General features: G+C 42.4%; 1 protein-coding gene across 1 annotated transcript in view; it reads left to right on the top strand.

The window, feature by feature from the left end:
• Yeti (yeti) overlaps window positions 1-25,033 on the top strand; it is a 361,198-nt gene that overhangs the window by 276,520 nt on the left and 59,645 nt on the right. Inside the window, exon 5 of the mRNA XM_071656447.1 lies at window positions 12,124-12,218. Coding sequence (XP_071512548.1) covers window positions 12,124-12,218 — 95 coding nt within the window. The remainder of the gene's footprint in view (window positions 1-12,123; window positions 12,219-25,033) is intronic.

Here is a 25,033-nt window from a genome sequence, read left to right as displayed (position 1 = left end):
AAGGCCACATTTGTTCACACTGTCTCTAGCTGTCACCAAAACCACAGCTCCCTTTCCACATCCAGGGCCCACAAGACTTTCCATGGTTTACCCCAGATGCTTTACATGCCCTGGTTCAATCCATTGTCAACACGTCGACCCCAGTATACCACGTCGTTCCAATTCACTCTATTCCTTGCACGCCTTTGACCCTCCTGTATATTCAGGCTCCGATCACTCAAAATCTTTTTCACCATCTTTCCATCTCCAATTTGGTCTCCCACTTCTCCTCGTTCCCTCCACCTCTGACACATATATATCCTCTTTGTCAATCTTTCCTCAATCATTCTCTCCATGTGATCAAACCATTTCAAAACACCCTCTTCAGCTCTCTCAACCACACTCTTTTTATTACCACACATTTCTCTTGCCCTTTTATTACTTACTCGATCAAACCACCTCGCACCACATATTGTCCTCAAACATTTCATTTCCAGCACATCCACCCTCCTGCGCACAACTCTATCTATAGCCCATGCCTCGCAACCATATAACATTGTTGGAACCACTATTCTTTCAAACATACCTATTTTTGCTTTCCAATATAATGTTCTCAACTTCCACACATTTTTCAACGCTCCTAGAACTTTTGCCCCCTCCCCCACCCTATGATTCACTTCCGCTTCCATGGTTCCATCCACTGCCAACTCCACTCCCAGATATCTAGAACACTTCACTTCCTCCAGTTTTTCTCCATTCAATCATACCTCCCAACTGACTTGACCCTCAACCCTACTGTACCTAATAACCTTCCTCTTATTCACATTTACCATCAGCTTTCTTCTTTCACACACTTTACCAAACTCAGTCACCAGCTTATGCAGTTTCTCACCCAATTCAGCCACCAACGCTGTATCATCAGTGAACAACTGACTCACTTCCCAAACTCTCGTCCACAACAGACTGCATACTTGCCCCTCTTTCCAAAACTCTTGCATTCACCTCCCTAACAACCCCATCCATAAACAAATTAAACAACCATGGAGACATCATGCACCCCTGCCACAAACCAACATTCACTGAGAACTAATCACTTTCCTTTCTTCCTACACGTACACATGCCTTACATCCTTGATAAAAACTTTTCACTGCTTCTAACAACTTACCTCCCTCATCATATATATTCTTCATACCTTCCACAGAGCATCTCTATCAATTCTTATCATATGCCTTCTCCAAATCCATAAATGCTACATACAAATCCATTTGCTTTTCTAAGTATTTCTCACATACATTCTCCAAAGCAAACACCTGATCCACACATCCTCTACCACTTCTGAAACCACACTGCTCTTCCCCAATCTGATACTCTGTACATGTATTCATCCTCTCACTCAATGCCCTCCCATATAATTTACCAGGAATACTCAACAAACTTATACTCTGTAATTTGAGCACTCACTCTTATCCCCATTGCCTTTGTACAATGGCACTATGCAAGCATTCCGCCAGTCCTTAGGCACCTTACCATGAGTCATACATACATTAGATAACCTTACCAACTAGTCAACAATACAATCACCTCCTTCTTAATAAATTCCACTGCAATACCATCCAAACCCACTGCCTTGCTGGCTTTCATCTTCCGCAAAGCTTTTACTACCTCTTCTCTTTTTACCAAATCATTCTCCCTAACCCTCTCACTTTGCACACCACCTTGACCAAAACACCCCATATCTTCCACTCTATCATCAAATACATTCAACAAACCTTAAAAATACTCACTCCATCTCTTTCTCACATCACCACTACTTGCTATCACCTCCCCATTTTCCCCCTTAACTGATGTTCACATTTTTTCCTTTGTCTTACGCACTTTATTTACCTCCTTCCGAAACGTCTTTTTATTCTCCCTAAAATTTAATGGTACTCTCTCACCCCAACTCTCATTTGCCCTCTTTTTAGCCTTTTGCACCATTCTCTTGACCTCCTGCCTCTTTCTTTTATACATCTCCAAGTCATTTGCATTATTTCCCTTCAAAAATCGTCCAAATGCCTCTCTTCTCTTTCACTAATAATCTTACTTCTTCATCCCACCACTCACTACCCTTTCTAATCTGCCCACCTCCCACGCTTCTCATGCCACAAGCATCTTTTGCACAAGCCATCACTGCTTTCCTAAATACATCCCATTCCTCCCCCACTCCCCATAATTATATGTCAAGTAATATTACCATATATCATGGTTAGTACATAAGTTGGTCAAGGTAAACCTTGACTTACCTATTATTAGCATAGATGAAGACACAAGAAGAGGTAGACCATGGAATAGATAGACAAATAAGACAAATATAGACATTGAACACTTTGCAAAATGATATTTTGCTAATGTAGTAAAGAGCATTGGCTTTTTTAGAAGATTGCTCATAAACCTACTCACCTTATGCCCTTATGCCCTGTCAAGGGAAATTTTTTTATACCCTTTTGCAGAGGCCTCATTCAGATAGTTCCTTTACCAGGAGACATCACATGGATGCTTCTTTGTAGACTTCCTTTGAGTGTTCCGTCTTGGGGGCATCCATTTGGCGAGAAGCTTTCAGGCATGTGCCAGAGGAAATCCTTATTATAATCATAAAAAATGTGAGATTGGTTCTCTATTTTTAATTATCGATGACAAATGATTGGTTAAGGATGAGTGCTGCCTCTTGTGAATTCACATCTTTCTATTAGAAACATTAGAAAAACAAATGGAGATAAAGAGTTCATTTCATAGTTAAATGATGTGTTGAACTTTGCTGTGGGACTCAGCTGCTGGGAGAGAAGGGTTTTATCCAAAATAGGCCATTTTGCTGAAGCTTTCCTCCACCTGGGTGTTAATGATGGTTCCCTTAACTCCTAAATAGGTCCACTTGTCGATAATGGCCCTTTCTTTAAAATTACTGCAGAAAAATGATAGTTACACATTTGATATGGGATTTATTACAATTTGCTTTCTTCTTAACATTTGACTAATAGTCCCCCCTGACTGGAACAGATCCCAGCATAGGACCATAAGAAATTGATTTCCCTCATTACTTTAATGGACAAAAATATTTTCTTTTATTATACTTTGTCGCTGTGTCCTGCATTAGTGAGGCAGCACAAGGAAACAGACGAAAGAATGGCCTGACCCACCCACATACACATGTATATACATACACACCCACACACGCAAATATACATACCTATACATTTCAACGTATACATACATATACATACACAGACATATACATATATACACATGTACACATTCATACTTGCTGCCTTCATCCATTCCTGTCGCCACCCCACCACACATGAAATGGCACCCCTTCTCCTCCCGTGTGCACATGGGGTAGCGCAAGGAAAAGACTACTAAGGCTACAGTGTCTAGCTTTCATGTGTAATGCACAGAAACCACAGCTCCCTTTCCACATCCAGGCCCTACAAAACTTTCCATGGTTTACCCTAGATGCTTCACATGCCCTGGTTCAATCCATTGATAGCATGTCGACCCTGGTATACTATATTATTCCAATTCACTCTATTCCTTGCGTGCCTTTCACCCTCCTGTATGTTCAGGTTTCGATCGCTCAAAATCTTTTTCACTCCATCCTTCCACCTCCAATATGGTCTCCCTTTTCTCCTCATTTCCTCCACCTATAACACATATATCCTCTTTGTCAATCTTTCCTCATTCATTCTCTCCATGTGACCAAACCATTTCAATACACCCTTTTCTGCTCTCTCAACCACACACTTTTTATTACCACACATCTCTCTTACCCTTTCGTTACTTACTCGATCAAACCACCTCACACCACATATTGTCCTCAAACATCTCATTTCCAGCACATCCACCTTACTCCGTACAATCCTGTCTATAGCCCATCCCTCACAACCATATAACATTTTTGGAACCTCTATTCCTTTAAACATACCCATTTTTGCTCTCCAAGATAAGGTTCTCGTCTTCCACACATTCTTCAACGCACCTTCACCCCCTACCCCACCCTGTGACTCACTTCCACTTCCATGGTTCCATCTGCTGCTAAATCCTCTCCCAGATATCTAAAACACTTCGCTTCCTCCAGTTTTTCTCCATTCAAACTACCTCCCAATTGACTTGTCCCTCAATCCTACTGAACCTAATAACCTTGCTTTTATTCACATTTACTCTCAGTTTGTTTCTTTCACACACTTTACCAACCTCAGTCACCAGCTTTTGCAGTTTCTCACCTGAATCAGCCACCAGCGCTGTATCATCACCGAACAACAACTGACTCACTTCCCAAGCCCTCTCATCCACAACAGACTGCATACTTGCTCCTCTTTCCAAAACCCTTGCATTCACTTCCCTAACGACCCCATCCATAAACAAATTGAACAATCAACAACATTCACTGGGAACCAATCACTTTTCTCTCTTCCTATCCTCTCTTCCTACTCGTACACATGCCTTACTTCCTCGATAAAAACTTTTCACTGCTTCTAGCAACTTACCTCCCACACCATATACTCTTAATATCTTCCACAGAGCATCTCTATCAACTCTGTCATATGCCTTCTCCAGATCCACAAATCCATTTGCTTTTCTAAGTATTTCTCACATACATTCTTCAAAGCAAATATCTGATCCACACATCCTCTACCACTTCTGAAACCACACTGCTCCTCTCCAATCTCCATACAATTTCTCAGGAATACTCAACAAACTTATACCTCTGTAATTTGAACACTCACCTTTATCCCCTTTGCCTTTGTGCAATGGCACTATACGTGCATTCTGCCAATCCTCAGGCACTTCACAATGAACCCTACATAGATTGAATATCCTCACCAACCAGTCCACAACACAGTCACCCCCTTTCTTAATAGATTCCACAGCAATACCATCCAAACCCACCGCCTTGCCGGCTTTCATCTTCCGCAAAGCTTTCACTACCTCTTCTCAGTTTACCAAATCATTCTCCCTGACCCTCTCTCTTTGCACACCACCTTGACACATCATCAAATGCATTCAACAAACCTTCAAAATATTCTCTCCATCTCCCTCTCACTTCACTACTACTTGTTATTACGTCACCATTTGCCCCTTTCACCGATTTTCCCACTTGTTCTCTTGTCTTACGCACTTTATTTACCTCCATCCAAAATATCCTTTCATTTTCCCTAAAATCCAATGATACCCTCACCTCAACTCTCATTTGCCCTCTTTTTCACCTCTTGCACCTTTCTCTTGACCTCTTGCCTTTTTCTTTTATACATCTCCCCGTCATTTGCACTATTTCCTGCAAAAATTGTCCAAATGCCTCTCTTTACTCTTTCACTAACAATCTTACTTCTTCTTCCCACCACTCACTTCCCTTTCTGATCTGCACACCTCCAACCTTTCTTATGCCACAGGCATTTTTTTCACAAGCCGTCACTGCTTCCCTAAATACATCTCATTCCTCCCCCACTCCCCTTACGTCATTTGCTCTCACCTTTTTCCATTCTGCACTCAGTCTTTCTTGGTACTTCCTCACACAAGTCTCCTTTCCAAGCTCACTTACTCTCACCACCTTCTTCACCCCAACATTCTCTCTTCTTTTCTGAAAACCTCTACATATTTTCACCGTCACCTCCACAAGATAATGATCAGACATCCCACCAGTTGCCCCTCTCTGCACATTAACATCCAAAAGTCTCTCTTTCACGTGCCTATCAATTATCACATAATCCAGTAGTGCTCTCTGGCCATCTCTCCTAATTACATATGTATACTTACGTGTTTGTCTCTTTTCAAACCAGGTATTCCCAATCACCAGTCCCTTTTCAGCACACAAATCTACAAGCTCTTCCCCATTTCCATTTACAACACTGAACGCCCCATGTACACCATTTATACCCTCAACTGCCACATTACTCACCTTTGCATTCAAATCACCCATAACTATAACCCAGTCTCGTGCATCAAAGCTGCTAACATACTCACTCAGCTGCTCGCAAAACACTTGCCTCTCATGATCTTTCTTCTCATGCCCAGGTGCATAGGCACCAATAACCACCCATCTCTTTCCATCCACTTTCAGTTTTACCCATATCAATCTAGAGTTTACTTTCTTACACTCTATGACTCTATGACATACTCCCACAACTCGTGCTTTAACTCAACTCCTCAATCAATATCCTCCCATAAAAGTCTCCATAAAATTGCCTCTGAAGTTTCAACACTCACCTTTATCCTCTTTGCCTTTGTATAATGGCACTATACATACATTCCACCAATCCTCAGGCACTTCACCATGGTCCATACATATGATGAATATCCTTACTAACCAAACTACAACACAGCCACCTCCTTTCTTAGTGAATTGAACTGCAATATCATCCAATCCTGCCTCTTGCTGAATTTCCCCAAGGTTTTCACCACCTCTTTTCTCTTCACCAAACCCCTCTCCCTGACTCTCTCGCTTTGCACACCACAGTGACCAAAAACACCGTACATCTGCCACTCTGTCATCAGACACATTCAGCAAACCTTCAAAATACTCACTCCATCTTCTCACTTCCTCACCACCTGTTGACACTTTCCTCCTTGCCCCCTTCTGGTGTTCCCATTTGTTCTCTTGTCTTATGCAGGTTATTTACTTCCCTCCAAAGTATGTTTTCATTCTCCATAAAGTTTATTGATACTTTTTCACCCCAGCTCTCATTAGCCCTCTTTTTCAACTCTTGCACCTTCCTCTTGACCTCCTGCCATTTTCTCTTATACATCTCCCAATCATTTGCACTCCTTCCTTACTAGTATTGTCCAAATGCCTCTCTTTCCTCTTTCACTAACAACTTTACTTTGTCACACCACTCACTACCCTTTCTAATCTGCCCACCTCCCACCTTTCTCATGCCACATGAATCTCTTGTACATACGTGGCATCTCTGCTTCCCTAAATACATGTCATTCCTCACCCACACCCCTCATGTCATTTGCTCTCAACTTTTGCCATTCTACACTCAATGTCTCCTAGTACTTCCTCACACAAATCACTTTTCCAAGCTCACATACTTTCACCACTCTCTTCTCCCCGACACTCTCTCTCCTTTTTTGAAAACCTCTACAAAACCTCACCTTCACTGCCACAAGATAGTGATCAGATATCCCACTAGCTGCCACTCTCAGCACATTAACATCCAGAAGTCTCTCTTTTACATGCCTATGAATTAACATTTAATCTAATAATGTCCTATGGCCATCTCTCCTGCTCACATATGTACACTTCTGTATATCTTTTTAAACCAGCTATTCCAATTACCAGTCTTTTTTTTCAGCACACAAATCCATAAGCTCTTCACCATTTCCATTCACAACACTGAATACCCCATGTACACCAATTGTACCCTCCAATGCCACATTACTCACCATCACATTTAAATCACTCATCACTAATACCTGGTCTTGTGCACCAAAAGTGCTGACAGACTCACTCAGCTGCTCCCAAAACACTTGCCTCTCAAGATCTTTCTTCTCAGATCTGGTACATAAGCATGAATATTCACCCATCTCTCTCTTTGCCCACATCAATCTAGAATTTACTTCTTTACATTCTATCACACACTCCCACAACTCCAGCTTCAGGAATATTGCTACTCATTCCTTAGCTCTTGTCCTCTCACCAACCCTTGGCTTTACTCCCAAGACATTTCTAAGCTATTTTTCCCCTTTACCTTTGAGAAGAGAGAGGCATTTGGACGATTTTTGCAGGGAAAAAATGCAATTGAGTGGGAGAAGTATAAAAGAAAGAGACAGGAGGTCAAGAGAAAGGTGCAAGAGGTGAAAAAAAGGGCAAATGAGAGTTGGGGTGAGAGACTATCAGTAAATTTTAGGGAGAATAAAAAGATGTTCTGGAAGGAGGTAAATAGGGTGCGTAAGACAAGGGAGCAAATGGGAACTTCAGTAAAGGGCGTAAATGGGGAGGTGATAACAAGTAGTGGTGATGTGAGAAGGAGATGGAATGAGTATTTTGAAGGTTTGTTGAATGTGTCTGATGACAGAGTGGCAGATATAGGGTGTTTGGGTCGAGGTGGTGTGCAAAGTGAGAGGGTTAGGGAAAATGATTTGGTAAACAGAGAAGAGGTAGTAAAAGCTTTGCGGAAGATGAAAGCCGGCAAGGCAGCAGGTTTGGATGGTATTGCAGTGGAATTTATTAAAAAAGGGGGTGACTGTATTGTTGACTGGTTGGTAAGGTTATTTAATGTATGTATGACTCATGGTGAGGTGCCTGAGGATTGGCGGAATGCTTGCATAGTGCCATTGTACAAAGGCAAAGGGGATAAGAGTGAGTGCTCAAATTACAGAGGTATAAGTTTGTTGAGTATTCCTGGTAAATTATATGGGAGGGTATTGATTGAGAGGGTGAAGGCATGTACAGAGCATCAGATTGGGGAAGAGCAGTGTGGTTTCAGAAGTGGTAGAGGATGTGTGGATCAGGTGTTTGCTTTGAAGAATGTATGTGAGAAATACTTAGAAAAGCAAATGGATTTGTATGTAGCATTTATGGATCTGGAGAAGGCATATGATAGAGTTGATAGAGATGCTCTGTGGAAGGTATTAAGAATATATGGTGTGGGAGGCAAGTTGTTAGAAGCAGTGAAAAGTTTTTATCGAGGATGTAAGGCATGTGTACGTGTAGGAAGAGAGGAAAGTGATTGGTTCTCAGTGAATGTAGGTTTGCGGCAGGGGTGTGTGATGTCTCCATGGTTGTTTAATTTGTTTATGGATGGGGTTGTTAGGGAGGTAAATGCAAGAGTTTTGGAAAGAGGGGCAAGTATGAAGTCTGTTGGGGATGAGAGAGCTTGGGAAGTGAGTCAGTTGTTGTTCGCTGATGATACAGCGCTGGTGGCGGATTCATGTGAGAAACTGCAGAAGCTGGTGACGGAGTTTGGTAAAGTGTGTGGAAGAAGAAAGTTAAGAGTAAATGTCAATAAGAGCAAGGTTATTAGGTACAGTAGGGTTGAGGGTCAAGTCAATTGGGAGGTGAGTTTGAATGGTGAGAGGCTGGAGGAAGTGAAGTGTTTTAGATATCTGGGAGTGGATCTGTCAGCGGATGGAACCATGGAAGCGGAAGTGGATCATAGGGTGGGGGAGGGGGCGAAGATTTTGGGAGCCTTGAAAAATGTGTGGAAGTCGAGAACATTATCCCGGAAAGCAAAAATGGGTATGTTTGAAGGAATAGTGGTTCCAACAATGTTGTATGGTTGCGAGGCGTGGGCTATGGATAGAGTTGTGCGCAGGAGGATGGATGTGCTGGAAATGAGATGTTTGAGGACAATGTGTGGTGTGAGGTGGTTTGATCGAGTAAGTAACGTAAGGGTAAGAGGGATGTGTGGAAATAAAAAGAGCGTGGTTGAGAGAGCAGAAGAGGGTGTTTTGAAGTGGTTTGGGCACATGGAGAGAATGAGTGAGGAAAGATTGACCAAGAGGATATATGTGTCGGAGGTGGAGGGAATGAGGAGAAGAGGGAGACCAAATTGGAGGTGGAAAGATGGAGTGAAAAGGATTTTGTGTGATCGGGGCCTGAACATGCAGGAGGGTGAAAGGAGGGCAAGGAATAGAGTGAATTGGAGCGATGTGGTATACAGGGGTTGACGTGCTGTCAGTGGATTGAATCAAGGCATGTGAAGCGTCTGGGGTAAACCATGGAAAGCTGTGTAGGTATGTATATTGCGTGTGTGGACGTGTGTATGTACATGTGTATGGGGGGGGTTGGGCCATTTCTTTCGTCTGTTTCCTTGCGCTACCTCGCAAACGCGGGAGACAGCGACAAAGTATAAAAAAAAAAAAAAAAAAAACCTTTGAGCTTAATTGCAGAGAGCCAGACCATCCAGGTTTCTTTCATCACACATACTACATATCTCTCTTTACTTCTCATCTTCCGACACCCCATCCTGAGTCTTCGAGGAGGATGACCACCCCTTACTTGACTCCTTCTTCTGTTTCTTCTTTTAGATATTGAAATACAAGAAGGGGAGGGTTTCCAGCCCCCCACTCCTGTTCACTTTAGTTGCCTTCTGCGACACATGGGAAGTACTCTTTCTTCTCTGTCACAGCACTAGTGGGAGATTTGAGTGAGAAACTGCAGAAATTGGTGTCTGATTTTGGGAGAACGCATGAAAGAAGGTAATTGAAAGTGAAATGTGAATATGATCAAGTTTATTAGGTTTATCATTGTTAAGGAATGGATTAGGTGAGATGTAAGTTTGAATGGAGACAGCTTGGATGAAGTGGACTGTTTTAGGTACCTAGGAGTAGTCTTGTCAGCAAGGGGATCAATAAAAGCAGAACTGAGTCACAGGGTTTGTTAGGGGGATGTAAGTTCAGGGAGCATTGAGAAATGTGTGGAAACTGTTGTTATCTGGAATGGTGATAAAAGGTATGTTTGAAGGTATGATAGTCCCAACAATATTGTATGGATATGAGACATAAGCTGTGTATGATTGAATAATAAAAGGCTAAGGGTGATGTGTGGCAATTAGAAGAACACCTCACTAACCCTCCACAAGCTACTGAGTCCACTATTTCAGGAGAAGAGGAAAGTGTCACTGATCCACAGGTCCTGGTTTATGTAGGTCAGAGAGAATGGTTGAGAGTGCTGAAATATTTTGGATGTATGAAGAAAATGAATTATGGGGGGTTAACAGTAAGGATGTATGTGTTAAAAGTTGAGGGTACAGAGAGAAGGGGGAGTCCAAACTGGGGATGGAAGGATAATGTGAAAAAGATTTTGAGTGCTTGTGGCCTGAATGTGTAAAAGGGGTGAAAGGCATGCACAGGATAGAATGAATTAGAGCAGTGTGGTATACAGGAGATGTCATACTGTCACTGGATTGAATGTGGGCATATAAAGCATCCATAGTAAACTATGGAAAGGTCTTTAGGGATTAGTTGTGGATAGAGGTATGTGGTTTTGACGCATTACATGTGACAGCAAGGGAATGGATGTGAGGAGTAAGGCCTTTCTGTGCTGTCCCAAATAATGACCTCCTCTCTAAACATTCCTCAATGCTCCCAGAACTGTCACCCTTTACCCACCCTATGACTTGCTTCCACTTCCATGGTTCCATTCTCTGCCATGTCTACTCCCAAGAAAACAGACAATAAAAGCCACATTCGTCACACTCAGTCTCTAATTGTCATGTGTAATGCACCGAAACTACTGCTCCCTATCCACATTCAGGCCCCACAGACCTATCGATGGTTTACCCCAGATGCTTCACATGCCCTGGTTCAGTCCATTGATAGCATGTTGACCCCAGTATACCACTGTTACAGTTTCGGTGCACACCTCTCACCCTTCTGTGTGTTTACTCCCCAATTGCTCAAAATCTTTTTCACTCCATCCTTCCACCTCCAATTTGGTCTCCTGCTACTTGTTCCCTCCACCTCTGACACATATATCCTCTTTGTCAATCTTTCCTCACTCATTCTGTCCATATGTCCAAACCATTTCAACACACCCTCTTCTGCTCTCTTAACCACACTCTTTTTATTTCCATACATCTCCCTAACCCTTTCATTACTTACTCGATCAAACCACCTCACACCACATATTGTCCTCAGACATTTCATTTCCAACACATCCACCCTCCTCCATACAACCCTCTGCCCATGCCTTGCAACCAGATAACATTATTGGAACTACTATTCCCTCAAATATACCCATTTTTGCTTTCTGAGATAACTTTCTCTCCTTTCACACATTCTTCATCTCTCCCAGAACCTTCACCTCCTCATGTTTGATATATAATTGTATGGAAATAGTTTTATGTTTTTATATACCTTTATATCCCTATTTATAAAAGGAACACTAAATAATCTGGTGATATACAAATTCCACATAAATCAAATCAGATAATTTTATTATTCTCCCTGAAGTTTGCCAATACCATCTTACTTCATCTCTCGTTTGCCTGCTTTTTGCATAGTTTTGTAGTTGTTTTATTATTGAAGGCTGAAGAGATAGTGCAGTAGCATAAATCTCCATGAAAAGTAAATGAGTAAAGATTATGAATACCATTTCCTTTATTGATTTTATGCATACTCTAAATATATGTCATTAATGAATATCATTGTTTTCAATCTCACAGAGTAGAGAAAGAGCTAGATGTTAGTTCACCTGAGGCAAAAGCAGCTCTTGCCTCTCCCAGTCCTGATACAAGTGAAGGAAGAGCAAGTACACCAGGTTTGTAGTATTATTTTTCATTATGAATAGAGTTTTCAGTCAGTATTGGTGGTTAGCAAGTTGTAGAGTTCAGGAAGATTATCATACCTTTAGAAAATTTAACAGATTGGTATAACTCATGATGTATGATTGAAAATGAATCTCTGTATTTTCATATCTTTCATATCTTTCCAAGTGAATCCTCACTTTCCACACATCAAGCATTTTGGATTATGAAGCTGTTTCCAATCCTCTTTTTTTTCCTGTATTTTTTCATTACTTTTCGTGTTCTCTTGTCCAACATCTCAATCTCAGAAAATTCATCACTAAGTCTTGCAGAGCTCATTTGACATCTGTGACAGGATCATGTTTCATTATCATATCGTGAAGTGAAGCAATTCCTGCTGCAGCCTTTGCCCATCTTGTGTTTTCCTTTTATTTTCCCTGATGTACTAACATTTAAACTATTTTGCTACCATGTATATTTATGTTAATTCATATTCATCTGTGCTGTCTAGGTATTTGAATGCTTAGCCTCCACTGTTTTTGTTAATTCAGTCATAGGTACTAACTTTTTCATGCACTAAATATTTTTATTGCACTTGACTGCTGTTTCCCACATTAGCAAGGTACAGCCTAAAACAGATGAAGAAACGCTGCATCTGCTCGCATCCATTCTCAAGCTGTTGTGTTTAATGCACTGAAACCACTGCTCCCTATCCACAACTAGGCTCCACAGACTTTTTCTTTGATTACCCAGTTCACTTCACATGCCTGGTATAGTCCTATGACAGCATGTCAGGCCCAGTATACTATATCATTCTGGTTCACTCTGTCCCGTGTCTGCCTTTCACACCTGCATGTTCAGGCACAGTCACCCAAAATCTTTTTCAATTCATCTTTCCATCTCCAGTTTGGTCTTCCTGTTTATCTTATCCCCCTTCTGATGCATTCTCATTGTCAAATTGTCAGCCTTTCCTCATATATATATATACCTCGCAAACGCGGGAGACAGCGACAAAGTATAAAAAAAAAAAAAAAAAAAAAAAAAAAAAAAAAAAATAAATATATATATATATATATATATATATATATATATATGAGAGTTGGGGTGAGAGAGTGTCATTAAATTTTAGGGAAAATAAAAAGATGTTCTGGAAGGAGGTAAATAAAGTGCGTAAGACAAGGGAGCAAATGGGAACTTTAGTGAAGGGCGCAAATGGGGAGGTGATAACAAGTAGTGGTGATGTGAGAAGGAGATGGAGTGAGTATTTTGAAGGTTTGTTGAATGTGTCTGATGATAGAGTGGCAGATATAGGGTGTTTTGGTCGAGGTGGTGTGCAAAGTGAGAGGGTTAGGGAAAACGATTTGGTAAACAGAGAAGAGGTAGTGAAAGCTTTGCGGAAGATGAAAGCCGGCAAGGCAGCAGGTTTGGATGGTATTGCAGTGGAATTTATTAAAAAAGGGGGTGACTGTATTGTTGACTGGTTGGTAAGGTTATTTAATGTATGTATGACTCATGGTGAGGTGCCTGAGGATTGGAGGAATGCGTGCATAGTGCCATTGTACAAAGGAAAAGGGGATAAGAGTGAGTGCTCAAATTACAGAGGTATAAGTTTGTTGAGTATTCCTGGTAAATTGTATGGGAGGGTATTGATTGAGAGGGTGAAGGCATGTACAGAGCATCAGATTGGGGAAGAGCAGTGTGGTTTCAGAAGTGGTAGAGGATGTGTGGATCAGGTGTTTGCTTTGAAGAATGTATGTGAGAAATACTTAGAAAAGCAAATGGATTTGTATATAGCATTTATGGATCTGGAGAAGGCATATGATAGAGTTGATAGAGATGCTCTGTGGAAGGTATTAAGAATATATGGTGTGGGAGGCAAGTTGTTAGAAGCAGTGAAAAGTTTTTATCGAGGATGTAAGGCATGTGTACGTGTAGGAAGAGAGGAAAGTGATTGGTTCTCAGTGACTGTAGGTTTGCGGCAGGGGTGTGTGATGTCTCCATGGTTGTTTAATTTGTTTATGGATGGGGTTGTTAGGGAGGTAAAGGCAAGAGTTTTGGAAAGAGGGGCAAGTATGAAGTCTGTTGGGGATGAGAGAGCTTGGGAAGTGAGTCAGTTGTTGTTCGCTGATGATACAGCGCTGGTGGCTGATTCATGTGAGAAACTGCAGAAGCTGGTGACGGAGTTTGATAAAGTGTGTGGAAGAAGAAAGTTAAGAGTAAATGTCAATAAGAGCAAGGTTATTAGGTACAGTAGGGTTGAGGGTCAAGTAAATTGGGAGGTGAGTTTGAATGGAGAAAAACTGGAGGAAGTGAAGTGTTTTAGATATCTGGGAGTGGATCTGGCAGCGGATGGAACCATGGAAGCAGAAGTGGACCATAGGGTGGGGGAGGGGGCGAAAATTCTGGGAGCCTTGAAGAATGTGTGGAAGTCGAGAACATTATCTCGGAAAGCAAAAATGGGTATGTTTGAAGGAATAGTGGTTCCAACAATGTTGTATGGTTGCGAGGCGTGGGCTATGGATAGAGTTGTGCGCAGGAGGATGGATGTGCTGGAAATGAGATGTCTGAGGACAATGTGTGGTGTGAGGTGGTTTGATCGAGTAAGTAACGTAAGGGTGAGAGAGATGTGTGGAAATAAAAAGAGCGTGGTTGAGAGAGCAGAAGAGGGTGTTTTGAAATGGTTTGGGCACATGGAGAGAATGAGTGAGGAAAGGTTGACCAAGAGGATATATGTGTCGGAGGTGGAGGGAACGAGGAGAAGAGGGAGACCAAATTGGAGGTGGAAAGATGGAGTGAAAAAGATTTTGTGTGATCGGGGCCTGAACTTGCAGGAGGGTGAAAGGAGGGCAAGGAATAGAGTGAATTGGAGCAATGTGGTATACCGGGGTTGATGTGCTGTCAGTGGATTGAATCAAGACATGTGAAGCGTCTGGGGTAAACCATGGAAAGCTGTGTAGGTATGTATATTTGCGTGTGTGGACGTATGTATATACATGTGTATGGGGGGGGGTTGGGCCATTTCTTTCGTCTGTTTCCTTGCGCTACCTCGCAAACGCGGGAGACAGCGACAAAGTATAAAAAAAAAAAAAAAAAAAATATATATATATATATATATATATATATATATATATATATATATATATATATATATATATAGATTTTGTGTAATCGGGGCCTGAACATGCAGGAGGGTGAAAGGAGGGCAAGGAATAGAGTGAATTGGAGCGATGTGGTATACCGGGGTTGATGTGCTGTCAGTGGATTGAATCAAGGCATGTGAGGCGTCTGGGGTAAACCATGGAAAGCTGTGTAGGTATGTATATTTGCGTGTGTGGACGTATGTATATACATGTGTATGGGGGAGGGGGTTGGGCCATTTCTTTCGTCTGTTTCCTTGCGCTACCTCGCAAACGCGGGAGACAGCGACAAAGTATAAAAAAAAAATATATATATATATATATATATATATATATATATATATATATATATATATATATATATGGAGAAGGCATATGATAGAGTTGATAGAGATGCTCTGTGGAAGGTATTAAGAATATATGGTGTGGGAGACAAGTTGTTAGAAGCTGTGAAAAGTTTTTATCGAGGATGTAAGGCATGTGTACGTGTAGGAAGAGAGGAAAGTGATTGGTTCTCAGTGAATGTAGGTTTGCGGCAGGGGTGTGTGATGTCTCCATGGTTGTTTAATTTGTTTATGGATGGGGTTGTTAGGGAGGTGAATGCAAGAGTTTTGGAAAGAGGGGCAAGGATGAAGTCTGTTGGAGATGAGAGAGCTTGGAAAATGAGTCAGTTGTTGTTCGCTGATGATACAGCGCTGGTGGCTGATTCATGTGAGAAACTGCAGAAGCTGGCGACTGAGTTTGGTAAAGTGTGTGAAAGAAGAAAGTTAAGAGTGAATGTGAATAAGAGCAAGGTTATTAGGTACAGTAAGGTTGAGGGTCAAGTCAACTGGGAGGTAAGTTTGAATGGAGAAAAACTGGAGGAAGTAAAGTGTTTTAGATATCTGGGAGTGGATCTGGCAGCGGATGGAACCATGGAAGCAGAAGTAAATCATAGGGTGGGGGAGGGGGCAAAAATCCTGGGAGCCTTGAAGAATTTGTGGAAGTCGAGAACATTATCTCGGAAAGCAAAAATGGGTATGTTTGAAGGAATAGTGGTTCCAACAATGTTGTATGATTGTGAGGCGTGGGCTATGGATAGAGTTGTGCGCAGGAGGGTGGATGTGCTGGAAATGAGATGTTTGAGGACAATGTGTGGTGTGATGTGGTTTGATCGAGTAAGTAACGTAGGGGTAAGAGAGATGTGTGGAAATAAAAAGAGCGTGGTTGAGAGAGCAGAAGAGGGTGTTTTGAAATGGTTTGGGCACATGGAGAGAATGAGTGAGGAAAGATTGACCAAGAGGATATATGTGTCAGAGGTGGAGGGAACGAGGAGAAGTGGGAGACCAAATTGGAGGTGGAAAGAAGGAGTGAAAAAGATTTTGTGTGATCGGGGCCTGAACATGCAGGAGGGTGAAAGGAGGGCAAGGAATAGAATGAATTGAATCGATGTGGTATACCGGGGTTGATGTGCTGTCAGTGGATTGAATCAGGGCATGTGAAGAGTCTGGGGTAAACCATAGAAAGCTGTGTAGGTATGTATATTTGCGTGTGTGGACGTATGTATATACATGTGAATGGGGGTGGGTTGGGCCATTTTTTTCGTGTGTTTCCTTGCGCTACCTCGCAAGCGCGGGAGACAGCGACAAAGCAAAAAATGAAAAAAAAATATATATATATATATATATATATATATATATATATATATATATATATATCCCTGGGGATAGGGGATTAAGAGTACTTCCCACGTATTCCCTGCGTGTCGTAGAAGGCGACTAAAAGGGGAGGGAGCGGGGGGCTGGAAATCCTCCCCTCTCTTTTTTTTTTTTTCCAAAAGAAGGAACAGAGAATTGGGCCAGGTGAGGGTATTCCCTCAAAGGCCCAGTCCTCTGTTCTTAACGCTACCTCGCTAATGCGGGAAATGGCGAATAGTTTGAAAGAAAGAAAAAGAAAATATATATATATATATATATTTTTTTTTTTTTTTTTATACTTTGTCGCTGTCTCCCGCGTTTGCGAGGTAGCGCAAGGAAACAGACGAAAGAAATGGCCCAACCCCCATACACATGTACATACACACGTCCACACACGCAAATATACATACCTACACAGCTTTCCATGGTTTACCCCAGACGCTTCACATGCCTTGATTCAATCCACTGACAGCACGTCAACCCCTGTATACCACATCGCTCCAATTCACTCTATTCCTTGCCCTCCTTTCACCCTCCTGCATGTTCAGGCCCCGATCACACAAAATCTTTTTCACTCCATCTTTCCACCTCCAATTTGGTCTCCCTCTTCTCCTCGTACCCTCCACCTCCGACACATATATCCTCTTGGTCAATCTTTCCTCACTCATTCTCTCCATGTGCCCAAACCATTTCAAAACACCCTCTTCTGCTCTCTCAACCACACTCTTTTTATTTCCACACATCTCTCTTACCCTTACGTTACTTACTCGATCAAACCACCTCACACCACACATTGTCCTCAAACATCTCATTTCCAGCACATATATATATATATATATATATATATATATATATATATATATATGGATGTTTTGGCTCTGAGTGAAACGAAGCTCAAGGGCAAAGGGGAAGAGTGGTTTGGGAATGTCTGGGGAGTAAAGTCAGAGGTTAGTGAGAGGACAAGAGCAAGGGAAGGAGTAGCAATACTCCTGAAACAGGAGTTGTGGGAGTATGTGATAGAATGTAAGAAAGTAAATTCTCAATTAATATGGGTAAAACTGAAAGTTGATGGAGAGAGGTGGGTGATTATTGATGCATATGCACCTGGGCATGAGAAGAAAGATCAAGAGAGGCAAGTGTTTTGGGAGCAGCTGAATGAGTGTGTTAGTGGTTTTGATGCACGAGACCGGGTCATAGTGATGGGTGATTTGAATGCAAAGGTGAGTAATGTGGCAGTTGAGGGAATAATTGGTATACATGGGGTGTTCAGTGTTGTAAATGGAAATGGTGAAGAGCTTGTAGATTTATGTGCTGAAAAAGGACTGATGATTGGGAATACCTGGTTTAAAAAGCGAGATATACATAAGTATACTTATGTAAGTAGGAGAGATGGCCAGAGGGCGTTATTGGATTACGTGTTAATTGACAGGCGTGCGAAAGAGAGACTTTTGGATGTTAATGTGCTGAGAGGTGCAACTGGAGGGATGTCTGATCATTATCTTGTGGAGGCTAAGGTGAAGATTTGTATGGGTTTTCAGAAAAGAAGAGTGAATGTTGGGGTGAAGAGGGTGGTGAGAGTAAGTGAGCTTGAGAAGGAGACCTGTGTGAGGAAGTACCAGGAGAGACTGAGTACAGAATGGAAAAAGGTGAGAACAATTGAAGTAAGGGGAGTGGGGGAGGAATGGGATGTATTTAGGGAATCAGTGATGGATTGCGCAAAAGATGCTTGTAGCATGAGAAGAGTGGGAGGTGGGTTGATTAGAAAGGGTAGTGAGTGGTGGGATGAAGAAGTAAGAGTATTAGTGAAAGAGAAGAGAGAGGCATTTGGACGATTTTTGCAGGGAAAAAATGCAACTGAGTGGGAGATGTATAAAAGAAAGAGACAGGAGGTCAAGAGAAAGGTGCAAGAGGTGAAAAAAAGGGCAAATGAGAGTTGGGGTGAGAGAGTATCATTAAATTTTAGGGAGACTAAAAAGATGTTCTGGAAGGAGGTAAATAAAGTGCGTAAGACAAGGGAGCAAATGGGAACTTCGGTGAAGGGCGCAAGTGGGGAGGTGATAACAAGTAGTGGTGATGTGAGAAGGAGATGGAGTGAGTATTTTGAAGGTTTGTTGAATGTGTTTGATGATAGAGTGGCAGATATAGGGTGTTTTGGTCGAGGTGGTGTGCAAAGTGAGAGGGTTAGGGAAAATGATTTGGTAAACAGAGAAGAGGTAGTGAAAGCTTTGTGGAAGATGAAAGCCGGCAAGGCAGCAGGTTTGGATGGTATTGCAGTGGAATTTATTAAAAAAGGGGGTGACTGTATTGTTGACTGGTTGGTAAGGTTATTTAATGTATGTATGACTCATGGTGAGTTGCCTGAGGATTGGCGGAATGCGTGCATAGTGCCATTGTACAAAGGCAAAGGGGATAAGAGTGAGTGCTCAAATTACAGAGGTATAAGTTTGTTGAGTATTCCTGGTAAATTATATGGGAGGGTATTGATTGAGAGGGTGAAGGCATGTACAGAGCATCAGATTGGGGAAGAGCAGTGTGGTTTCAGAAGTGGTAGAATATGTGTGGATCAGGTGTTTGCTTTGAAGAATGTATGTGAGAAATACTTAGAAAAGCAAATGGATTTGTATGTAGCATTTATGGATCTGGAGAAGGCATATGATAGAGTTGATAGAGATGCTCTGTGGAAGGTATTAAGAATATATGGTGTGGGAGGAAAGTTGTTAGAAGCAGTGAAAAGTTTTTATCGAGGATGTAAGGCATGTGTACGTGTAGGAAGAGAGGAAAGTGATTGGTTCTCAGTGAATGTAGGTTTGCAGCAGGGGTGTGTGATGTCTCCATGGTTGTTTAATTTGTTTATGGATGGGGTTGTTAGGGAGGTAAATGCAAGAGTTTTGGAAAGAGGGGCAAGTATGAAGTCTGTTGGGGATGAGAGAGCTTGGGAAGTGAGTCAGTTGTTGTTCGCTGATGATACAGCGCTGGTCGCTGATTCATGTGAGAAACTGCAGAAGCTGGTGACTGAGTTTGGAAAAGTGTGTGGAAGAAGAAAGTTGAGAGTAAATGTGAATAAGAGCAAGGTTATTAGGTACAGTAGGGTTGAGGGTCAAGTCAATTGGGAGGTGAGTTTGAATGGAGAAAAACTGGAGGAAGTGAAGTGTTTTAGATATCTGGGAGTGGATCTGTCAGCGGATGGAACCATGGAAGCGGAAGTGGATCATAGGGTGGGGGAGGGGGCGAAAATCCTGGGGGCCTTGAAGAATGTGTGGAAGTCGAGAACATTATCTCGGAAAGCAAAAATGGGTATGTTTGAAGGAATAGTGGTTCCAACAATGTTGTATGGTTGCGAGGCATGGGCTATGGATAGAGTTGTGCGCAGGAGGATGGATGTGCTGGAAATGAGATGTTTGAGGACAATGTGTGGTGTGAGGTAGTTTGATCGAGTGAGTAACGTAAGGGTAAGAGAGATGTGTGGAAATAAAAAGAGCGTGGTTGAGAGAGCAGAAGAGGGTGTTTTGAAGTGGTTTGGGCACATGGAGAGGATGAGTGAGGAAAGATTGACCAAGAGGATATATGTGTGGGAGGTGGAGGGAACAAGGAGAAGAGGGAGACCAAATTGGAGGTGGAAAGATGGAGTGAAAAAGATTTTGTGTGATCGGGGCCTGAACATGCAGGAGGGTGAAAGGAGGGCAAGGAATAGAGTGAATTGGAGCGATGTGGTATACCGGGGTTGACGTGCTGTCAGTGGATTGAAGCAGAGCATGTGAAGCGTCTGGGGTAAACAATGGAAAACTGTGTAGGTATGTATATTTGCGTGTGTGGACGTATGTATATATATGTGTATGGGGGGGGGTTGGGCCATTTCTTTCGTCTGTTTCCTTGCGCTACCTCGCAAACGCGGGAGACAGCGACAAAGTATAATAAAAAAAAATATTTATTTATATATATATATATATATATATATATATATATATATATATATATATATATATATATATATATATATGGTTGATTCATGTGAGAAACTGCAGAAGCTGGTGACTGAGTTTGGTAAAGTGTGTGAAAGAAGAAAGTTAAGAGTAAATGTGAATAAGAGCAAGGTTATTAGGTACAGTAGGGTTCAGGGTCATGTCAATTGGGAGGTGAGTTTGAATGGAGGAAAACTGGGAGTAAGTGAAATTTTAGCATATCTTGAGAGGATCGGCTGCGCTGGAAACAGGGTGCGAAGTGATCATAGAGTGGGAGGGGCGAAATTCTGGGCGCCTTGAAGAATATGTGGAATTCGGAGAACATTATCTCGGAAAGCAAAAATGGGGTATTTGTGAAGGAATATGGTTCCAACAATGTTGTATGGTTGCGATGCGGTACTTATGGATAAGTTGTGCGCAGGAGGATGGATGTGCTGGAAATGAGATGTTTGGAGCCCAGTGTTTTATATCTGATGGTAATCACTCTACCACCCCTACCTGTACCTCGCGCATATATTCGCCAACCCCGCTCTTTGTTATCTCTCTCCGCCTCGTGATAAAAATCCCATTAAATTACCCCAGCGCAGCCTGCGAGCGTCCCGCTTATACCCAGTCGGACCACATATACGGCTTATGCCTTTCCCTCGTCGCCGCTGTCTCCCCCCCAATGTATAGTACCTCAGTCTGACCCCCAGAAAAATGTAGATCACGTGCCAGAACCAGCCGCGTGATCCCGTCGTTCCCGTCCTCGCTAGACTTGTCGCTCAGATTTGACATACCGTTTTTTTACTTCTAACATTTTATAGGCAACAATGCACAGCGGACGCGTCTTGGGTCACCCATGGAAAGCTTGTATGATTTAACTTTTGCGTGTGAGTAAACGTATTATATCCATGTGAAAGTGGTGGTATGGGCCATTTCTCATCTTCTGTTTCCTCCTTGCTCGTACACCACAATCGCACAATTCTGGAGACATCGACAAGGCAAAAAAAAATGAAAAAAAATATATATATCTATATACTTATTTATTTATTTTGCTTAGACGCTGTCTCCCGCGTTAGCGAGGTAGCGCAAGAAAAAGATAAAGCAATGGCCCAACCCTCCCCCATACACATGTATATACATACACGTCCCCACACGCAAATAACATACCATACATCTCAATGTAGCACATATAAATACACACACAGACATATACATATATACACGTGCACACAATTCACACTGTCTGCCTTTTTTCATTCCCATCGCCTCCTTGCCACACATGAAATAACATCCCCCTCCCCATCATGTGTGCGAGGTAGCGCCAGGAAAAGACAACAAAGGCCCAATTCGTTCACACTCAGTCTCCAGCTGTCATGCAATAATGCCCGAAACCACAGCTCCCTCTCCACATCCAGACCCCACAGAACTATCCATGGTTTACCCAAGATGCTTCACATGCCCTGATTCAATCCACTGACAGCACGTCGACCCCGGTATACCACATCGATCCAATTCACTGTATTCCTTGCCCGCCTTTTACCCTCCTGCATGTTCAGGCCCTGATCACTCAAAATCGTTTTCACTCCATCTTTCCACCTTCAATTTGGTCTCCCACTTCCTCTCGTTCCCTCCACCTCCGACACATATATCCTCTTGGTCAATCTTTCCTCACTCATTCTCTCCATGTGCCCAAACCATTTCAAAACACCCTCTTCTGCTCTCTCAACCATGCTCTTTTTATTTCCACACATCTCTCTTACCCTTACATTACTTACTCGATCAAACCACCTCACACCACATATTGTCCTCAAACATCTCATTTCCAGCTCATCCACCCTCCTGCGCACAACTCTATCCATAGCCCACGCCTCGCAACCATACAACATTGTTGGAACCGCTATTCCTTCAAACATAGCCATTTTTGCTTTCCGTGATAATGTTCTCGATTTCCACACATTCTCCAAGGCTCCCAGGATTTTTGCCCCCTCCCCCACCCTATGATTTACTTCCGCTTCCATGGTTCCATCCGCTGCCAGATCCACTCCCAGATATCTAAAACACTTTACTTCCTCCAGTTTTTCTCCATTCAAACTTACCTCCCAGTTGACTTGATCCTCAACCTTACTGTACCTAATAACCTTGCTCTTATTCACATTCACTCTTAACTTTCTTCTTTCACACACTTTACCAAACTTAATCACCAGCTTCTGCAGTTTCTCACATGAATCAGCCACCAGTGCTGTATCATCAGCGAACAACGTCTGACTCACTTCCCAAGCTCTCTCATCCTCAACAGACTGCATACTTGCCCCTCTTTCCAAAACTCTTGCATTCACCTCCCTAACAACCCCATCCATAAACAAATCAAACAACCATGGAGACATCACACACCCCTGACGCAAACCTACATTCACTGAGAACCAATCACTTTCCTCTCTTCCTACATGTACACATGCCTTACATCCTCGATAAAAACTTTTCACTGCTTCTAACAACTATATATATATATTTTATTTATTATTTTATTATACTTTGTCGCTGTCTCCCGCGTTTGCGAGGTAGCGCAAGGAAACAGACGAAAGAAATGGCCCAACCCCCCCCATACACATGTATATACATACGTCCACACACGCAAATATACATACCTACACAGCCTTCCACAGTTTACCCCAGACGCTTCACATGCCCTGCTTCAATCCACTGATAGCACGTCAACCCCGGTATACCACATCGCTCCAACTCACTCTATTCCTTGCCCTCCTTTCACCCTCCTGCATGTTCAGGCCCCGATCACACAAAATCTTTTTCACTCCATCTTTCCACCTCCAATTTGGTCTCCCTCTTCTCCTTGTTCCCTCCACCTCCGACACATATATCCTCTTGGTCAATCTTTCCTCACTCATCCTCTCCATGTGCCCAAACCACTTCAAACACCCTCTTCTGCTCTCTCAACCACACTCTTTTTATTTCCACACATCTCTCTTACCCTTACGTTACTCACTCGATCAAACCACCTCACACCACACATTGTCCTCAAACAACTCATTTCCAGCACATCCATCCTCCTGCGCACAACTCTATCCATAGCCCACGCCTCGCAACCATACAACATTGTTGGAACCACTATTCCTTCAAACATACCCATTTTTGCTTTCCGAGATAATGTTCTCGACTTCCACACATTCTTCAAGGCCCCCAGGATTTTCGCCCCCTCCCCCACCCTATGATCCACTTCCGCTTCCATGGTTCCATCCGCTGCCAGATCCACTCCCAGATATCTAAAACACTTCACTTCCTCCAGTTTTTCTCCATTCAAACTCACCTCCCAATTGACTTGACCCTCAACCCTACTGTACCTAATAACCTTGCTCTTATTCACATTTACTCTTAACTTTCTTCTTCCACACACTTTACCAAACTCAGTCACCATCTTCTGCAGTTTCTCACATGAATCAGCCACCAGCGCTGTATCATCAGCGAACAATAACTGACTCACTTCCCAAGCTCTCTCATCCCAACAGACTTCATACTTGCCCCTCTTTCCAAAACTCTTCCATTTACCTCCCTAACAATCTCATCCATAAACAAATTAAACAACCATGGAGACATCACACACCCCTGCCGCAAACCTACATTCACTGAGAACCAATCACTTTCCTCTCTTCCTACACGTACACATGCCTTACATCCTCGATAAAAACTTTTCACTGCTTCTAACAACTTTCCTCCCACACCATATATTCTTAATACCTTCCACAGAGCATCTCTATCAACTCTATCATATGCCCTCTCCAGATCCATAAATGCTACATACAAATCCATTTGCTTTTCTAAGTATTTCTCACATACATTCTTCAAAGCAAACACCTGATCCACACATCCTCTACCACTTCTGAAACCACACTGCTCTTCCCCAATCTGATGCTCTGTACATGCCTTCACCCTCTCAATCAATACCCTCCCATATAATTTACCAGGAATACTCAATAAACTTATACCTCTGTAATTTGAGCACTCACTCTTATCCCCTTTGCCTTTGTACAATGGCACTATGCACGCATTCCGCCAATCC

The sequence above is a fragment of the Panulirus ornatus genome, chromosome 63 (assembly GCF_036320965.1).
Source record: "Panulirus ornatus isolate Po-2019 chromosome 63, ASM3632096v1, whole genome shotgun sequence".
Taxonomy (NCBI): domain Eukaryota; kingdom Metazoa; phylum Arthropoda; class Malacostraca; order Decapoda; family Palinuridae; genus Panulirus; species Panulirus ornatus.
This window is presented reverse-complemented; position numbering and strand designations above follow the sequence as displayed.